This window comes from Mus caroli, unplaced genomic scaffold (genome assembly GCF_978045245.1).
Source record: "Mus caroli unplaced genomic scaffold, Mus_caroli_1 scaffold_8, whole genome shotgun sequence".
In the NCBI taxonomy this organism is placed as follows: domain Eukaryota; kingdom Metazoa; phylum Chordata; class Mammalia; order Rodentia; family Muridae; genus Mus; species Mus caroli.
In genome coordinates, this window is record NW_028227263.1 from 57,038,542 (window position 1) to 57,058,829 (window position 20,288).

Here is a 20,288-nt window from a genome sequence, read left to right on the forward strand (position 1 = left end):
GTAAACATTAGCCCGCTTTTCACTCCTGCTTCACCTCAGTCTTTCTCTATGTGTCTTTGGATTTTTTCCCCTTAATTATTTTGATTCTGTATTCCACTTCACCCTTCATTCCTCCCCTCTCCCTTTCTGTGTATTAATCTTTCCTTGTCTTCTCTCCTTTTTTTTTTTTTTTTTTTTTGCTTTACTCACAAAAACATTTGTCTGTCTCACATAGGGATAAAATCATGTGACTGAGTGGCCTTTAAGGTCTTGGGAGCAGGGTATTTTCTTATGGATTTTTTATTGTTTAGGTTGTTTTGTCAGGGTAATGAAAAAAGACTCCCAGGCCCCTTATCTCAGGCCTGCTAGAGGGTGCTTGCAGTTTTGTTTTTCTTTCCAAGCTGGTTCCTTACAAATGCATGCCGAAGGTCACTCCCAGGTCCCAGAGATAGTGTTGGGTAATCAATCACATTCAACACAACAGCATCAGCAGATAATGTCAGAGCTGGAGCAAGAAGCAACAGTGGAAACAGTCCTAGGATTGCGCGCTCAGCACAGGTCATCTGATGGGTTGCTTTATGTTCTCTAGAAGTTCTTTGAGAGTCAAAACTATCTTCTAGCTCAGTGGTCCTTCCTCCTTTCTGTTTTTATACTCAAAAACAACAAACAAACAAAAAAACAACTGACAACAACAACAACAACAACCCAATAAATATCCATCTATAAAAAAGGCTTGGGACCTTCACAGGTAATCTCATCATTGCAATTCTGAGAGCAATATAGACCTGTTTAATAGCTCCAAGGGATGGGTCCGCATGGGGCCCTCAGCAATGATTAATCCTTTCAAAATATAAACAAACAGAACCCCAGAAGGAACTCTGTGTTGCCTTTGTGGAGGGCAAGCTTTGCAAGCTCGATTAAGTCACGTCAATTCTCTAGGCTTCATTTTTCTTAACCATAAAATAATGAGCTAGTTTATTTCTTGCACAGTGGTGAGCTCAGCCATGCATGTGTGCTTAGAAGCCAGAGGTCAACCCAAATGTCTTTCTCCACCTTATTTTTTGAGACAAGATCTTCCCATGAACCTGTAGTTCACTACCTCTTCTGAATGGTCTTACTAGGAAGCCTTAGGGATCCCATGTGTCTTTGTTTCCCTGCCAGGATTACAGCACATATCCATCTCCTCCCCTGCCATGGCGGGCAGGGAGACGACTTTTATGTGGGTTCTAGGGATTTGAATACAGGTTCTCAGGCTTCTATATTAAGCACTTTGCCTGTCAAGCCATCTCCCTGGACTTAGTTTACTCAAACTAGCCTGAGCTACATAGTGAGACCCTATTCCAACTAACCAACCAACCAACCACCAACTAACCAACCAATTAATTAATAAGAAAACAACAACTACTTTGTAACTTCTTAAAGTACAGTGTCTGACTAACTAACTAATAACCAACGAATGAACGAAACAACTCCTTTGTGACAGATCTTAAAAGAAATATAGTGTGTGACCTCAGGGGCTTTCAAAATGGAATAGAACAAACGGGTGTATTCAGGTGAAAACAATATCATTTAAAATTGTTATTTCATTTCTTTATTGTGTGTCTGAGTATGTAGGCAGGTGTGCATGCACATGTGTGTACATGCATGCCAGAGAGCACATGTGGCAATCAGGACAACTTGTAGGAGTTAGTTTTCTCCACCTTCTCTGTGGATCCCAGGGACCAAACTCAGATGTCAGTGTTGTTAGCAAGCAAGAGTGAAGATAATCTGTAAAACACAGAAATGTCTCTGGCTAGTTTTTTTAGGAGTCCTCCAGCCTTAAAAGCTGACATATCTGACTTGTTTGTCCTCATTCGAATTGCTTCTTGCACTAATGTATTTTGTTCCTCTTTGATTGCTTGTTTTAAAATTCCTTTTGTTCTTCTCATCCATAAGCAATTATTGTATCAAATACTGTTCAATTGCCATTGCAGCTATAAAATTTAGATAACATAGTAACCAGACCACCATATCCAATAAGAACAGCAAGGCTTAGAGAGTTCAACCTATTCAAGTTCATGCAGCTATTAAGTTGCAGAGCCAGTATTCGAACCCCCAAATGTCGATGTCTAAACTCATGCACCTTCTACTACATGGTACTGCTTCAGGTATACGCAGCCATGCTTCTAAATTATGCACTTTACCCATCAGCAACATAATTTGCAAGACCAGGTATAAAATTAAAGTACGAGTCTCTGGGCTGGCAAGACAGCTTAGTAAGTGACACCCTGAATGACTGCCCAAGTCATTCATCCACGAAGCCATACCTGCCAGTTACAGTGACTTAGTAAATGGTACCTACTGCCAAAGAGGAGACACATCCAAGCAGTGCATAGGCCTTGACTACAGTGACAGGATATTTCAGTGACCAGTTTTGCATGCAGTTTTTCTGATATCCAGTGTGTGTCACCTGAGTGGGACTTGTGGGCTCTGTATGTGACTTTCCCAGCATACTCCCATTGTTTTATTGGGCAATACTAATATTTCCAGTAAAGGGATAACTGACAAAATGTGTGTGGTCAAGAGCACTGGCTGCTTTTTCAGAGGACCCAAGTTGGAGTCTCAGTACTAATGTGGTGACTAACAACCACCCTTAACTGCAGTTAGGAGATCTGACACCCTCTTCTGGCCTCTGCAGGCACTACATGCACCACACACACACACACACACACAGAGTATAAAGTAAAAAATAAATGTTTTTTTAAAAGTTCAGACCACACCCTTATCTTTATACTAAGAGCCTGACGATGAGTACTGCAGAACAAATAGCTCACGGCAAAAATCCTCTTAAAATAAAAATCTTTTTTAAAAGTATACTTGGGGACCTGAAGGTATGCTCTAATGAAGGACAGTGGAATGAAATTTGCTAGACTCTGAGCCTCCCTCCTGCAGCATGAAAGAGGAGGATAACTCCCAAAGATCCATTGAAGATCAAGTGTAGCTGTCTACTTCAGGTGCTTCACCACTGGTATTTAGTCTTCCAACATCACAGATCTTGTTTATGAAAGATATAGACATCTTACCAGAAATAATGGCCACGTGCATGGGAAAGCTTTATAAGCAATTCAAGAAGTCTTGAAATGACTCCAGATCTTTATAAACCCTGTTTTCGATGGTGAGTTCTATAACTATAGAATGACCATATTAAAACTAGATAGGAACTTAGAGCTTAGTCCTCAGGGGGTGAAGGCTGAGGTCATTTGGGATAATAAATTGTTATAAGTGTTTCAGAAGACCTAGATATCAGAGTTCCGACTCTATCATTGGAAGTTGTCACCCCGCAATAGTTTGTTTCTACTTAAACATTATACCAAGTGGAACAATCTCCTGCTACAAATCGCTGCTGCTTGAGCATCAGTGAAAATTTATGGAGCTTTCAGACAAGCCAGAGTGTCAGCTGATGGGAGGTTCTTGTCTATGGGACATACCTAGGAGGCAAACACACAGAAACAGTATAATGTAATTGGACATACTCTGGGAGGCAATGCAAAGGTGGGTGTCACCAATGTTCTCTGTCTGACCTTGGAAAGGTTCCTAGTGCGTGTGCGTGTGCGTGTGCGTGTGCGTGTGCGTGTGTGTGTGTGTGTGTGTGTGTGTGTGCAGAACTGAGAGGAGTTGGAGCTGGTTGGGTCACAGGAAGAAGGCATGGGAAATCTGGGAGACAGATGAACAGCCAGACTTCAGACTGTGGACATCACACCACGAAGTTGAACTTTTAGGAAAAATGTTACCTCTTGCTGGGCACGGTGGCACACACCTTTAATCCCAGCACTTGGGAGGCAGAGGCAGGCTGATTTCTGAGTTCGAGGCCAGCCTGGTCTACAAAGTAAGTTCCAGGCCAGCCAGGGTGATACAGAGAAACCCTGTCTCGAAAAACCAAAGAATGTTACCTCTTGTGATGCATCGTAGATCCTTTCATGGCCACGGCACAGGAGGTCACCTGCCCTGGATAGTCCTCTATCAGGTATGGGAGGACTGTAGGTGAATGAATGAAGGATATCATCTTTGAGATCCCAATCATCCATTTCCTTAAAACATCAGACACTTCCCATGTAAAGCAGTTCAAAATGGCAGGTGCTGCTCAGGCCTTAAATGTGTCTTGAAGATGCCCATGAGATGTCTCCAGTAGTGAGGGACTATTCCCTTCCACTAGCAGACATCTGAATAGGAAGAGACCTTCTCAGATTGTTCTCTCTCTCTCACACAGCATCTCCTTCTAAGAGCTTCACAGTTTTCATCCTCTCTTAACCTACAGCCAGTCTGGCTCTGAGGAGGAAGCATCATTTCACATGACAGGAAATGCATTAGGAAAATGTTTGCTGTCACCTTCCTTCTGCATTCTTGGGCCTTAAGTGTACTCAGAAGTGCTCTCAAGGAGTGTGTTTTCTTCCAAGAAAAGTCATAAGCAAACAAACAAAATGCCTGTTTCTGCCCTAAAATTGTTCTACCTTGCATAACCAGTAGGTGTCAGAAGACTCCTATTTTAAAACAAAACAAAACAAAAACAAAAGCACTTCATAATTACCGACCTAATAATAACAATTTTCCAGTGTTTGGGTTTCTTAGTTTTTTGTTTTTCTAATTCCACAAAAGGAAATATTGCAGCTGTGTGTAACCTACCTCTCCAGAAACATCCTTGACTGACAAAATGGTTCTAATTCCTCTGACTACCCACAAATACTATGAGACCTACTGGGGAGGCTATGGCCAATAGCTTTTTGTTGAAATATCCATGGTAAATTGACATTTTGCAGGAAATTCCATTGCGTTTACACTATTTATTTAATAGAAATAATCTCTGCGATTATTTGCATTTATTTCTGAAGGAGGATGTTTTCCCTTCCTTGGAATAGGCTCAGGAAATGAGTGAACTGTTCAGGAAGTTAGCTAAATGCTGATGTAAACCCAAAAGGAAGATCTGCTGTTGAGGGACAGGGGCGGGGGGCTTACAAAAACAAGAGGGCCTAGGAAATGAGACTCTCATTCATTATGGAAAATGGTATCCAGAATTCTGATTTCAAAGGAAGGGAGAGAGGGAAAAAAGATGTGTTCCCGTGATAAATATCAGAGGATCTGTCAAGCACCTCAGCTTTTACTGATAGCAGCAGCTGGTGAAGAAACTGTTAAGCAAGAAAATCGAGATAGGCAATGACTGGGACTAAGGCTGCATTAAATGAAGGCTTTAATAGGAAATTGTGTCAACTATTCCAGGAAATAAGTCTGGCAGGAAACTCCCGAGTCCTGAGGTGCTGGTGGGTCCCTGAGCACTCCATAAATGAATAAACATTTTCTTCTACCCTAAGGAATCTGTACCTTCTACTAACATGGTGTGCCACAGACCCTTGGCCGCACAGGGGAGTCTCATAGCGCAGCGAAACCCATGCCCCGAGACACTCTGAGTTGGTGATTCGACCCCTGTGACCTTGCATGCTATTAATCTCTAGTTGGCCATTTTGAGTGCACTGTATCAAATGAACAGAGCAAACAACTAACCTCTGAGCCAGAGGAGTACATTTTAGAAGTAAAGTCTTAGTTCACAGGACAGGGTTGCAAAGGACAAGATTGCATCTTATGTGAAAACTGCTGATCACTGACCTCTGTGTCCCTCAGCACCTACTTTTCTGCCTTCACAGTTTTTTTTTTAATCCAAGCTCTTCCTTGAATGTTTTCCAGCCCACAGTCTACACAGCAGCAACAGCAAAGCCCAGAAGGCCACCAACATAGACTTTGCTTGCTTTCCACTGACTCCCCAAAGCCAACCTAGAAGAGACCACCTCCAGGCCCTTTCACAACTTGGCCTCATTTGTCCTTCCCTCCCACTCCAAGAATCTCAGACTCCAGTTATGCTGAAAAGACTTGGTGCCCGGTGTCCCTCCAGGCAACACAGGGTCAAGTTTATTCACACATTTATCATTTTAGCTTGGGTGAAGGCAGGCAGATGGCCGTGTACCCCCTTAAACATCTGTAGAACAATCTAACTGGGGTTCTAGAATTGTGGCATGACAGTATTGACAGAAGCAACTTCCAAAGATACCAGGCAGAGTCACCTATAGAAATTCCCTACCAGGCACAAATGTTATAAATCAACATGTATTTGGAAAAGATGTCCAACTGGAGGTACTTATCAGAATCTAACCATTCAACGTCTCTGACGGCACATCAAGGCGGGTTAGTTTTTAGCTTTCATGCTTTACATGCAGAATTTAGAGGGTCATTAAGAGGAGCAGAGCCAGGCTTCTAAGGGTCACCATGTCTGTTACACTCACACTTCCCTTCCCCTTCTCTCTTCAAAGTTGTGTGAGAAAAAATTGAATGGTGAGATAAGAGCGGCCAAGAAAGGGTTACATGCTGCTGAGTATCCAAAAGCCATTCTCTTATCTAAGCTGAAGCTAAGGCAGTTTGGAAGGTTGTGTCAAGAAGAAATAACATCATGGGTACGGTAAACTCCTTGCACCAATTTGAGGGAGGGGTCAAGGAAGGTATATGTTCCTCACAGCACCTTCCCAGGACAGTGGCTGGCCCATGGTGGGCACTCACTCAGCATTTCCAAAGCAGTGATCTTTCCAGGTTTAAAGCCTACTAACATAAGCTAAGTTTCTTCTCTGTTCATTCAACTGCACTTGGGGACTCAAAGCTAGAGTTTATCTCTCATGGTTTTGTTTTGTTTTGAATCACCGCCCTTCTCCATTTCTGGCCTACTCTCGTGTTGAATATGCATCAGACACTCTGCAAATATTTGTTAGGGCAAAGAAGAAATGGCAAGGAACAGAAACCTAGAATAAGTAACACTGTGTGGTAGGTCTTTATCCTGTAACCCATTTTGAGGCTAGAGAATGTTCTTGAAGGCTAGTGTGCTAGCATCTCCCAAGAGAGTCCTGCCATCCTGGTGGCTTTTGTTACCAGTGATTTTCTTTTGTGAACCTCATGTCACTCAAGTTCCCAAGCCCTGCCTTTCTCACTTGCTCCTCCCCTCTCCTTTTCTCATTTTGCTCCCCTTTTGCCTCTTTCTTCCTCTATAAGCATACTGGAAACCTGTGTTCTCAGACAGATGCAACTCTAGGCTGCAGAAGTATGTAGAGAAACACTGTTGGGTGCTCAGAGGCTGCAGGGGCCCTAATCTAGTGAGTGAATGGATACAGACCATTCCGGGTGGCACAGGAAGGCTCCCAGATTCAAAACAAAGACCAAGACTAATGAAGTGAGAAGGAACAGGGGAAGTGGCAAGCCAGAAGACCAAGGACATCTTCCCAAGACAGAGAAGACAGGAGTTTCATCCTGAAGACAGAACACACATAAGCTAGTTGAAAAGACAGAATAGGCGCTCCAGACAAGGGGGGAGACACACCCATCCGCACATACATGCATACAGACATACAGCTACAAAGGCACAGGCAAGGAGGTGAGCGGGAAATCTCAGTTAACTAGGTCCAGTTTTCCTCTGTGACTTATCACTCCATCACATGGCTCTTACCCTGGCCACTTACAGCCCAGCAAATGGAATGATGCAATCCTCAGGCCTTTCAGGAAATTCAGCTACCCAATCTTTTAATCTCTCATTAGGAAAGTAGCCTGGCCACAAGATTAAGTACATTCTTGGGTGAAAACACGGTTGGATGTGAGGGAGTCAGAATCTCACACAAGCGCTCAACTGTTCCTTGGCCTGCCTTAACCTGGTTGTCCAGAGAAACTGCAACTTTGGTAGGGTGAGGAACAGAAATGGTTCCAGAAAGCTCGCCTTTGGAGAGAGAAACTTAATCTGTCAGGATTAGTAAATACCAGAGGCAAACACAGCCTTTTCTGCTGTTCCTCTGCCCCCCCTGCCCCCCTCTGCCCCCACTTCCCATCTAGCAGAGATCCATCCATACAGGGAAATAAAGAAACTGGGAGTGACACCTGGTCCAGCGAGACTGCCTGTTGCCAGCAGTGGTGGCTTCCAGAATACACACCCACCTTCCCAAGGCTCTTGTTCTCTGATTCCACCCTCTTTTACATTTGTCATAGCCCATGAAAACCCCATTCCTCCCAGAAGCCCTGTCCCCTGTCTCTTTGTTATTATTTATGTAAAGTTAATGAGTCTTATATTCAATTTGTATGTAACTACCATGTTTAGGCACTGTGGCAAAATTTGTGATCCTTTTCAATTTTATTGCCATTTCCTTCTTTCTTTCCCTCCACCTCCAAACTAAGAATCCCTAGAGGAAGCCTTTAAAACTTCCCTCTCAGTGGGGACAGGATTCTTGGAGGGAGGAAGGCCAGCGGAACTCAGGCAACTGATGGACGATGAAATGTAATTCACTAGGTTCTCATTGTGGGAATGTAGGTCAGAATCCTTTGCCATGACAGGCTGCCAATCAGCCGGCCATGGATCTCATAACCTCAGGATGAAAGAACCTGAAGGAAGAGAGCAGAGCTCTCTAGGAACCTCAGGTGATGGCAAGGTCCATTTTGAAGCAGTTTGGATTAAATCTTTGCAGGGTCAACACATTTGCAGAATATAGGATAGATCCTCCCAATTCTACCAACTCTGCTGCTTTGAGAAGGAAAGCTAAGAAGTTTGAGCCCTTCTCTCCGTGTAGTTTATTTCTGTGCACAGAACCTCCAAAAACAGGAGGCTGAGGCTGACCTCTTTGGTCAAGAGTCAGCTCAACTTTAAAATTATGATCGCATGTGAAGGCTAAAAATGGGAAAGGGAAAACTCAGTTCTCAGCACAGAAATGCTGGAAATCCTTAGCCTACATTCCAGTTAGGGTCTTGGCCCTGTGAGCAGAACTCCCACTGAGGGTAGGTGGGTGGGAGATCAGCCAAGTTCATTTTGAACTAGCTGAGTGTCAAGGATCATGGAGTTTACTCTAGAGGTGGCCAGTTTATGGATAAAACTATTTACTGTAGTGATTATGCTTCATAATCCCTAAGAAACAGAAGCTCAAGGCAGGACTCATTATTGAGAAGAATGCCTGCCAGTCTTCACATAGTCTCAAAGAACCTTCTACATTAATGAAATTAAAGGATGGAGTTCATTTCAGTTCCCTAAGGTCTCCATAGCAAGTAATCTCTACTGGCAAATCAAAAACAACAGAAACTCATTCTCATATAGGTTTAGAAACTAGAAACCTGAAACCAATGATTCCTTCTGGAAGCTTCCAGAAGAATCCCTCAGGACTTTCTCCTTCTTGTTTCAGGAAGCCTCTAGCAAACTTGCACGTTTCTTTCTTGACCTATAGCTACAGAACTTCAAACTCTTTAAGTATGTGGCATTTCCCTCTGTGCCTGGGTCTAAGTGTATCTCTCTTTGACAGACAACAGTTATGGGGTTAAGATACACCTCCAAGGTAATATGAGCTTCTTTTTATTTAATTGCATCGACAAAAACCCCCTTTTCCAAATAAGGTGATATTCACAAATATCCAGAATTAGGACTTCAACACATCCTTTGAGGGGACACGATGTAAACCATAGGAATATAAAATGAGACAAAGTCCTAGGTAAAGGAAAAGCAGAATCCCAAGTTCTAGACATGAGACCCTCTGGCCATCTGTCTGCCCTACTGGGTTACTCTTACCCTCTGAAAGTCTTGGTTTCTCTCTCTGCAAGCAACGCTTGCCCTACTTACTCCAAAAACACCCTGGCAATAAAGCAAAGTCGCACATAGTATTTTCTATTGGAAAGTGTTTCTACAAGTGCAAGGGATTAGTGTGAACTCGTTCCAGATTGTGTTGACTTTCCCTGAACTTCATAACTACTTAATAAGTGGGTAATGGAATGAGAAACACAGCCTGACTTACAGGGAAGAGAATTTAAATTACATGCCTCCCTTCATTTGGGTTTGAGATAAAGTTGTAACAGAAATCTGCAGATAAGGAGAGTAATATTACAAAGGCTTGTGCAAAGCTTTTTACTCACCCCCAAGAAGGGTGGTGTTCAAATGCAGCTAAAAGGTGGCAAGCACTTAAAGCAAAGCAAGAGGGATGATCTCAACGGTGACATCAGCAGCTGTCCTGTTTTCTGTGTGGTCCATATTACTGGATCTGATGACAATGTCCTGCTGGTTTTGTTTTGTTTTTCAGTGTTAGGTATCAAGCCCAGTCTCACATGTGCTGGGCAAGCATTCTACTACTGAGCTAGCTACACCTCACCTCCAATGCTCATATAGCTGCCTAGTCCAAAAACTTTTCTGGACAAAGGGATAGAGACCACCCACCTTAGAAAATTAGCCCAAAATTACTCCCCACCCTGGAAGGATAGGATAGACACAAAACAGAACCATTGTGAAAGAGATTTGGAGCTCCAGCAGCAGTAAGAAATCTGTTTTTAAACTTCAAATGGAAAGATGAACACTCTTGGAAATACCAAGGGAGAGAAGGTATCATTGGGGTAACAACTTGAGAACTATAGCTATGTCCAAAGCAACATGTGATCTACTTGCTTTTAGTGACATTAGATTGTGGGGGGTTGATGACCCAGGAGAAATCCCACAAGGAAAAAAATCAGCATGAGCCAAAGAGCTTTTCTCAATTTGCCAAACCAATTGACCCCTCTCTTTCTCAGTGCTGGGCATGTATGCTTCCCGTATACCTTCAAAAACACACCAATGCACACACCAGTTAATAAACAAAACTTTATTTTCCTTTAATACAAAAATTAAATAGCAAGTTTTTTTTAATACAGTGATAAATTAGAAATTTACAGTACAGACATCAATGCAGACACACTTTTGTACATCCTTTACAGGGGGATCTATTTCCTTGGAAATTCAGTGATTTGTTCAGAGAATGTATAGCAGGGGTTTGCCTGGTACCTCTACATTGTCATCTCAATGTCCCCAGGTTGCCTTCTGGTTTCTGGAACTAGTGAGAAGCATGAGGATCCAAGAAAAAGGCAGAGGGCAAGTAGGTAAACTGCTGCACAAAACAGCTCTAACTGTATTTTATATTCTTGCAGGCTGGGATTATTATTTTAGTTCATCTTTCTCATGAAGAACCAAGGGGCCTCATCCTGAGGCCTTCTATAGCCTCACACCATCTCTGTGAGGTAGAAGAAACTCAGAAGTGTCTGGGTGTCCCACTATGGAAGCTCTAGAAACCAACTTACCTCTCCCCACAGCCACAGTCAAGTCAAGGCCTCAGCCTGTTAAACTCTTAGGATTTTGAAACGGGCACAACCTGGGAGGAGAGACAGACCTAGCCTTTGTGGGACAGAGCTGCTGTCACGCTGTTTCAGCTTTCTGGGATGACACTGATCATTAGCTGAACACCTTGGGAGATCCGGCAGGCACAAGTGCTGTGAGGGTGTTGTTCGGAATTCTAAACAAACTCTTTACCAACTGCTTGGGGGACTACAAGGAACTGAGCTGAGCGCTGCATAGAAGGGAAATAAGGCAAATGAAAAGCAAACACAAGTGAGGATGACGAGAGCAAGTGTGATTTTTTTTTTTTAGGAGAAGAAACATATCAGGATGGGGTGGCAAATGATATACTTCCTCTTGGTACTGTGCCATTGTTGCACAGGCTGCACGGTGAAAGGCAGGAACAGAGCACTCTGTCCAGGAGCCAGTGGAACAAGATCTATTACTTGGGGCTTCAGTATCTGATCATTTGTAGGAGCAAAATGCTCTCCCCAGGAGTTCCAAGATCTTTGACCTTGGCATGAAGGGTAAATGATAACCTGGGTCCTTTGACAGACATACTGCAAATTCAGACAGGGACTGTGAAGTCAAATACAATAAGAAGACAGAGACCATTGTCCAACTCCTAGGGCTCATCATGACTGGCAGGGACAGCAACTCTCTCCATTGCCCTCTGTCTCAGGATGGAATTTACACATTAAGCACTCCCTGCCAAAGTCTGTGCCTTCTTGGTTCCCCTTCCTAACTGCCACTATGGGACCCTTAGCAGATACATCACAGGGGTGAGACCTCTTTCAATTGTGCATGTTCTTTGAGGACTAAAGGTGTCAACTTCATCACAGTGTTCCATGGCCCAACTTGGCACTCAATACCAAAGACACTAAATTCTGTGCACGAAGAGCTGAGTACACAGCTGGAAGGGTTAAATAGAACCACAGATCAGAACCTGATAATGCTAAGTCTCTGCTTCTAGCTTTAGGGATACAAAGGTTAGGGTACAAGTGAAAGAATGACAGAAAGGGAACTCTTAGGAAATAGTGTCACCTGTCCCTTGTTTCAGGCCTCTGGGCACCACGCCAGCTAAGCAGCCATCTCAGCAACCAGGAAATGGGTCACCATAAAGGAAGAAAGATATGATCAGCTGAGTAGTTCAGCCAGTGGCTCTGGCCACTTCTACACTACCCAGTTCCTCTGCCCTATGGTTCGGCTTTTATGATGCAAGACCAAGGAGTTTGTCAAAGAGGAGGTTACACAGAGGTGTCCTTCGTTGTGCGCTTAGTAGAATATCTGGAGCTTGAGGACTTTTCTTGAAAATTCCAATCACATGCACTTTTTCCAGACATCAGAGGACAGGAAACAAACCTCACTTTCCCCTCAGCATGCTGCTGTCCTCACATATATCTGTGGAAGTCCCATGGAACAACCCAAACCCTGACCCTGCCATCTCCAAAGCCACAGTAGATGCTGGAGCCAGTCCTTGGGGCCTACTCTGTTTTCCTAGGGAGTTTATATGGAGATTGTCATGAACCAAAGCTGGTGCTTTCTGTCATTAATTTAGAAGGCATCATAGGAGAGACAGAGACTTAGGAAGAGATTTGTGGGAATGATGCGAAGAAGTGATTCAGATGCTTAATGGGCATTGGTAAGGGACTCCCCAGCCATCAAGTTCATTTCCTGGAAACTGGAATCCCTCTCCCCCATCTGAGATAGGAAAGGAAAGACCAGACAACTCTGTGTTGTTGCTAAGACTATTAAACCAGTCTGAACTGCCAGGCCCCTTCGCTCAAACATAACTTCCCCTAAAAAGGCAAATTGCCTGGGAAGATAGAAAAATTGTCAGTACACTAGCTCTAGGATCCAGAATGCAGGTGGCTGGTTTCACCCAAAGGGTTGTGGTTGTCAAGGTTATTGTTGATACATGCTCAGCACCTACTGCTCTCTCTTTGGAGGTTGCAGTTTTGGTCCTACAATCACTGAAGCATTACAAAGAGAAGTGCATTACAAAGTCTGCACAGCAAAGCTAGTCAGCTACTGCTTTGCTCTTCATCCCTTTCCTGTGCTAGAGTCACTACACAACTCCCAAGACACCAAAGCAGAGCGTGAGTAAGGGCAGAATCTGCCCTTGGGTGCACACTCCAGGGCCCTGGACAGCTATGGGAACTGTCTGTAAGCAGTGCAGGCGTGTCCATTTCGCCTCTCATAGGCAGCTCATTCAGGAGTTAAATTGGCCCTTCCATGGACTAGTTCTCCTGCTCCTGGAGCCTTATGCCCTAGTCCAGTCTAGGTACTCAGGCTGCATAAATCACCAGGGGCCACCCAGGTCCATGAAGGTCTTTATCTCACCAGCCTCAAGACTCTCATTTCTAAACACACAACGGGCCTATAGCATCTTGATATCAGATATCTACAGAACTTGCAAAAACAAAGGTTGTGGGGAGAAAATGTAGTCAGAAACAAAGCTCAAACTGAGAAAGAGAGAGAGAGAGAGAGAGAGAGAGAGAGAGAGAGAGAGAGAGAGAGAGAGAGAGAGAGAGAGAGAGAGATTTGTCTATTTGGGATTTGGAATCCATGAAATGTTTCTCCACAAAGTAGGGTTGGATAAAACATTAAGAGCTCTCTTACTAAAAGCATGAATCAATAAATAACTGCAGTTGCTGAAGCAGACAGGCATGAAATACAAGGAGAGCAACCTGTGACATGTACAATGTTTTGTCCCAGAGATCTGGTGATTAAAAGACCTAAGGCAGGTTAAGAAAAAGGCAAGTCACAATTTTAAAAGAACTTCAACTTTTGATAGGTTGCTAGCGGGTACCCCCTTGTGAGGGACTTAAAGCATAAATTTTAAAGGCTTTGGATATCCCAGCAAAGGCAATTAAGACTCGTGCTGTTAGACTTTGCAGCTCATTTCACTCTGTCTACACCATATCCCCTGCTAACCAATCCAGCCTCTGGCCGGCATTCTGGAGGTTCATTAAGCATCATATAAATACTCCAGGCCACACTGCCTCCAGTGAAATCTTATAAGAGCCTTTGCCCATTACTAAGGAACAATTACGCACCAAGTATTTGGATCTGCTGTCCTTAGTTGCCTTTGCAAAGTTGAATAAGTCTCCATTGTGGCAAGTAGACCAAACTCCGATAACATTCTTATGCTACAGGGGGAAAGGCACTATCACACTAAGAATGCAAGTTGACCACAGTTTTAAAGTCAATTGAGTATACTATGTCATGGTCCAAGAATGTGCTTTTAATTGTAATTGACACACACAAATTACACAGTTAATCTGTGTGAATGCAAAGTTGCCAAGAAATTTAACATTTCAGTTCTTCCAGACTGGCGTCTGCCTAGATGCAATCACACAAACTAAAATATTTTAAGTCCCAATTGCTTAACATTGCTTAATGCAATAGGTCTCTAGGGTCGGTAAGGTAAGTCAACTTAGCAAATCTCATTTTCCTCTGAATTAAGTGATTGTCAGAAAGTGAATCACCTTTCCTTTTCCTCTCATTAGGCATGCTGCAGTGCAAAAAAAAAAAAATCCTATAAAAATAACCTTTTTTTTGAGTCATTAGTTTAAAGTGAAGAAAACAGGGGCTGCCTAGAATTAGGGATGTTGAAATTTCAGGAGAGAGAAATCCACTGGATACCTTATGTGTGTTAGTACAGTACTTTTGTTTGCTCAAACAATTCTGTTTTACGACAAAGGCACTGAAGGATTTTGACACCACCTCTTGGGAGTACGCTGCAGAGTTCTAAACAGCAGACAGTGTAGGCCAGAAGATGTTTATGTTAGACCAGCCAAACTATAAAACTCTGCAACACGTCTCCCAACCCAGCATTTCCAGTGTTTATAGATCACTTTGCTATCTGCAAGACCTAGTTACTATTTAAAATTTAAAAGGGTTTTAAAAATTAATCTTTCTCCTTGCATGTTATCAACTCACAGCTGAAATCCCACCCAGTAGGAGCAAACACCATCACCCTGGACTTCAGGAATCTAGGCGGGACCTCCACGGACTCCAAGCTGTGACCTGCTAAGGTGATCAACAATTTGATTTTTCACAGCTTTGAAAACCTCTAACTGGCTTTTCCATTTTGGACCAGTGAAGCCATTGGTCTGCAGTGAAGCCATTGGCCTTCTGATGCTGAGTTGGGTGAGTGGTGGTGGGCTGACGTGGGTGTGTGTGGGCTGAAGTGTTTCTAAGTTTGTTCAAACTGAGATTCACTGCATCACTTCCTTCACAATGAGGAACGAGGAAGCTGGCTAGTCTTATACCACAGTCTCATTGCCTTTCCCTGGCTTCACCCAACCATTCCCCCTCTTCTCTCTCTTTACCTTCCCAGAATTCACCAATCGGTTAGAACACTTTTGCCACGTGTGAAGAGTTTTGGCAGACCAAATCCACATGCCTGAGGTGATGCCCACGAGCAAAGACATAAAAATTTTCAACATTTCGACTGCCATGTTTGAGTCATCTGCAGAATATCGAAAGAGTGCCCAGTTTGAGATTTCATAGAAATAACAGGCAATCACACAGGTTGCAGGAACCGTGTACAGTACTGAGAAGACCCCGATCTTGACCATTAGCCTTTCCAACTTGTCTGTCTTTGTCCCGTCTTTTTGAAGATTGGACCGAATTTTGAATAAGGCCACCAAACCAGCTGCAATGAACAGCGTTCCAATCACCAAATACGTAAAGAGAGGAGCCACCACAAAGCCAGTGAGGGCATCTAGGTTTTGGTTCCCAACATAGCACAAGCCAGTCAGTTCATCGGCATCCACTAGTCTCATAATCAAGATGACAATGGTTTTCACTGCAGGAATGGCCCAGGCTGCGATGTGGAAATAAGAACTGTGCATTTCAATGGCTTCATGACCCCACTTGAGTCCGGCTGCCAAAAACCAAGTGAGTGTCAGAATAACCCACCAAATGGAGCTGGCCATTCCAAAAAAGTACATCAGCAAGAAAATTATTGCACATCCTGTGTTCTTAAGTCCTTCTTGGATGAGAACGGGTTCTGCCGCCTCTTCAAAATCACAGGATATCCTTTCCCGGCCTACAGTCAGCCGAACAATATAAGCAATGCTATAAATATTATAGCACATACTGAGAAATATGATGGGGCGCTCAGGGTAAGAAAACCTGGATGAATCGATCAGGAAGGTCAGCACAGTGAAGGTGGTAGAGATGAAGCAGAGGCTGGCCCACACAGCCATCCAAATATCCGTGAACTCCTTAGCTGAGCGGCTGTACAAGCCAGCATCGTAGCCACACTTGAGAACACAGTTCAGGCTCCTCTTCACCCAGATGTACTGATCAGAATTGCTTCCCACTGAGTGGCACTCTTCCCCAGGCTGGATGGGAGTTTTGTGGGGCAAGGGTACCTCTTCATCACCTGGTCCTTCCATGCACATGTGGTTGTGGTCATTCTGGGGTGGGAACTTGCTGCAGTTCAGGCTGTCCGGCCAGGCAAACCCAAATTCTTTCAGGACTGGTTCACAGCGTCTCTTGACTGAAAGACACATGCCACCACACGGGCCGATGGGGATGTTGATCTTCTCTGTGCACATTGGCACATAAACCGAACAAAGGAAGAACTGGAAAAGTAATGACAAGAACAAAGAAAACAATGAGTGGGGTTTGACCAAAAGCACAGAGCTGAGCGAATGCTTCCAGGCAGTGTACGTATCTACTTTTAAGCCAGCCTACTGGGAATATGTCTGTTTACTCTGACCTCCGACGCTGCTGCCTAATAATCCATCACTTTTACACAGTTTCCTTAGTTGGGTTCCAGTGCTCCTTTTCACAGGAACATAAATGAGGAAATAACTAAAACGTGTCTGAAGAATTACATAATCTTTTTTCATACAACCCTTACAAAAATAAACTTTTAAAAAGTGACTTCCAATAGCTCTCTCCTTCTAGCTACCATTTGAGAGACCTAAAGAGTCTAATAAAGTGACTTGGTCACTTAGGTGATGGATGCTTGGCTTTTATCCTTATTTCTCTGTCGCTTTAAAATATAGATCCTGTGACCATTTTATTATCCCCTAATTTACATTTTAATTTTAAAAAGTCAATCCTGAATTTAAACAGAAAATGTACTAATTTGAGACTCTTGGATCCAAAGAGGAAATATAGGTTGGGGGTCTTTGGTCTCCAGGGATTTGTTTGGCTAGCAATTCCTCAATGATTAATAATGAAGCACAATAGGAAGATGTAAATGTTAAGTCCCTGAAACTGCAATAGCAGCAGGGGAGAGTCCAGTTGCTGTCCTCAATTCCTCCAGCATTGATAAACAGTCTCCTTGGCTCCTTACAGATGTTGTCTATGAAGTCTAGAGTTACAAGTAACTATTTTCCAGCATGTAAAGGGATCCAGTCTTGTCTTTCAAAACAACTTGGCTGCCTCCCCAGGATACATGTAATTAAAAATATATATCCCTGCAAAAGCTGTTTCTCCAACCAACTTGCCACTGATGTCAACCGTGTGCTGTTTCCAGGCTGAGAGTGAGAGGATCATTTCCTAAGCTTCTGTAACTTAGTTTGGAAGCCCTGAGACTTCCACCGGGATATTTCTCCAGCAACAGGTCTAATCCCAACCATCTTCCCCAAACCACAACTCAACTTTTACAGTGACCTATGTAAAAACCCGAGCCTGTAAATAAACCGTATGTCTGTTTCTTATCTCGCTACAGCCAGAACGATAGATTTCTTAAGGTTTCAACCTGGACAACTCTAACCTCCATATTTTTCTTCTTCTTTTTTTTATTAAAGCCACTCAGCCTCACCAACCAAAACATGGAGAGTGTTAAGTTCTTAAAACTTCATTCCAATCCACTCCACACTGAGTTGGCTGTATAAGAGAAATTATAACTATGTTATATATGCAAATTACTTTTCACTTATTATTGTAGGGAGAACTTCTATATCATTACACATTACCAAGGTTTTAACATCTTAATGACTGTTAAGAAAAGGAGGGAAAAAAGAAAAAGAAAGAAGAAGTTCTTCAAATATGCACACTACCTTCCTGGAGCTTTTTTCAGTCCCTCCAAAAACTAAACCTGCCTCCAACGCTAAGGACAAGAAAGAGCTCAGGCCAACCTAACCACTCTTTCCTGTATGACCTCTAAAAAGTGCAGGACGACGACGGCGGGGCATTCTGCAGAAAACAGGCAGCGATGTTTTATTTGGTAACCTACACCCAAAAACACAGGCAAAAAGGAGGTTGATGAGCGACCTGGAAGGGCGAAGTTCTGTCTCCTTATCACTCCTTCCAAGATTTAGGTGCAACGGGCTGCCCTGCCAGGACTCGCCCACCAAGCAGCGGCTGCCGGAATCTTTGGCAAAGATAGCCCTCAACTCCACTGGGGTTAGGGGCTTGGCCAGACATGGGCAGGGGAGAAAAACGGAAGGGCGGGGTGTAAGAATAGGTTCTTTCGCGGGCCAGATGACTTACACAACGTTTTGGCTTCCAGTCTCCAAGAGGGACAGAAAAGTGGGGGGTGGGGTGCGGGTTGGAAATCACTTTCCCAAGAGTTGTACCCTCAAGTTAGGAAGGGAGCAGGGGGCTCGATCTGTCAGGGATTCCAAGGAAGGAGTTTGGGAGTCTCTGTCTACCGAGTCCTCCAGGGATGGGGGTAGGGGCGCCCACCTGCAGCTGGCTGGAGCAGCCGTACTGGATGAGCGGCGTGAAAGTTGTCAGCTGCAGCTCGGCGTCTGTCTGCAGCTCGTGTCCCACTAAGTTGGGCATCTTGGTTACGTTGTAGCCGAGGTTCTGGCACATGGCGATGCGGATGGGGTCGCAGCGCCGCTCCTCCTCGTCCCCGAACCCCAGTGTCGGCCGCAGGAGCAGGAGCAACTGCAGCAGCAGCCCCAGCCTGAGCCCGACGCCTCCAGGCGCCCCCCGGATGCTCGGCCCTGTGCCCCGCCAGGCCATGGCCAGAGCTGCGGGCAGCAGCGGCAGAGGCTGCTCTAACAGACACCCCCAGTTTGCACAGGGGCGCCGGTGGCCGCGCTGCTCCCAGCTCCGGATAGGGAATGCGGTAAGGCGCCAAGGGCGACAAGGGGGCAGCAGTCGCCTCTCCAGCAGTTGTACGAGAATGTGCGGGATATCAGACGTCCGGAGCCGGGGCCGAGGGATGGACTGCTAGGGTCATGGCTGCAGGCGGCGATCCCAGAACTCGGCGCCGGCCGAGTCCGGCTTTTCGGCGAAGCCCGCCTGCACTCTACGCCGCGCTGTTCTCACCGCCCCAGCGCTCTGTGGCGCTGGAGGTTCGCAGGGCGGGGGGCGGGGCGGGACGGACAACGCGACTGTCCAATGAAAGCCCCCCCTGGTCAGAGGGGGCGGGAAGGGGCGGGGCCCCTCTCCTGCTGTAAGGGTCAGGCCCCCGCCCGCGGCTTGATCCTCTCTCCCTTGCTCGCTCCAGAGGCGCCCCGCCCCGCTTGGCTTCCCGGCGCTCGGCGTCCTCCCACCCGGATCCATTGCACGCTGTGGCCAGGCGGCGATGGAGCCCAGTGGCTCCTGCCCAGCCAACCTGCTCTCCTCTTTCAGGTGAGACGTGCTCCCACATCCATGCCCCTTTCACGTCCTTCCCCTTACAGCTGTCACCTCCGGCCCCGTGGTCACCTCTGTATCAAGCAAAATAATGAACACAAAGAACACGGTATTTGGGGTTTACACAGATTGTGGCTTTAAATCCTGGCTGTGTGACCTTGAGCAAATTGCCCAACCTCTCCGCGTCAGGTTCCTCATCCGTAAAGTGACTTGGGAGGATTAGCGATAAAGCCTGAAAGGCTTAGAGCTGGTGCCTGGTACAGCGCGAGTTCGCAGAAAATTTCACCCCTAGCCAGTGGGGCTGGCGCCCCCCCCCCCGGCCCCGCCCCGCACTCGGCGCGACCTGCGCCGGGAGCAGCCGGTCTCCAGCCCCGGTGGGGGAGGCGCTCCGGAGCAACAGAGCAGCCGATGGGCTCGCGCTCCGATTTCCTCACCGTACGAAATGAAATTCCACAGGGGGATTCGAAAGGAAATGAGGCCGGGACGCTCCGTGCTTCTCGGCCCGCCGCCCTTCCTGTCTCGGGGACACGGTTTCTAAATAAGGTTGGGAGGGTGAGAGCGCGGGAGGGAAGAGGCTTGACCTGTG

The 20,288-nt window shown here is 45.2% G+C and overlaps 2 protein-coding genes across 2 annotated transcripts in view; one reads left to right on the forward strand and one right to left on the reverse strand.

Moving 5' to 3' along the window:
* Positions 1–10,615: 10,615 nt before the first annotated feature.
* On the reverse strand, positions 10,616–19,543 carry Fzd4 (frizzled class receptor 4). Its single transcript, XM_021167654.3, has 2 exons — positions 18,800–19,543; positions 10,616–16,740 (listed from the first exon to the last, which is right to left on the reverse strand). Exons 1-2 carry the CDS (start codon positions 19,082–19,084, stop codon positions 15,412–15,414), a joined length of 1,614 nt encoding a protein of 537 aa, XP_021023313.1. The 5' UTR covers positions 19,085–19,543; the 3' UTR covers positions 10,616–15,411.
* Positions 19,544–19,601: 58 nt separating this feature from the next.
* The window catches only part of Tmem135 (transmembrane protein 135), a 262,399-nt gene continuing 261,712 nt past the window's right edge, over positions 19,602–20,288 (forward strand). The window contains exon 1 of the mRNA XM_021167719.3: positions 19,602–19,699. The gene's annotated coding sequence lies outside the window, so the exon portion shown is untranslated. The remainder of the gene's footprint in view (positions 19,700–20,288) is intronic.

What these genes read in the sequence shown, in the direction of transcription:
- Fzd4 (XM_021167654.3), bottom strand. Translation starts at nt 19,084, where the DNA reads ATGGCCTGGCGGGGCACAGGGCCGAGCATCCGGGGGGCGCCTGGAGGC. An exon ending in GCTGCTCCAGCCAGCTGCAG is followed by an intron (nt 16,741 to 18,799) that starts GTGGGCGCCCCT and finishes TTACTTTTCCAG; the next exon opens with TTCTTCCTTTGTTCGGTTTA.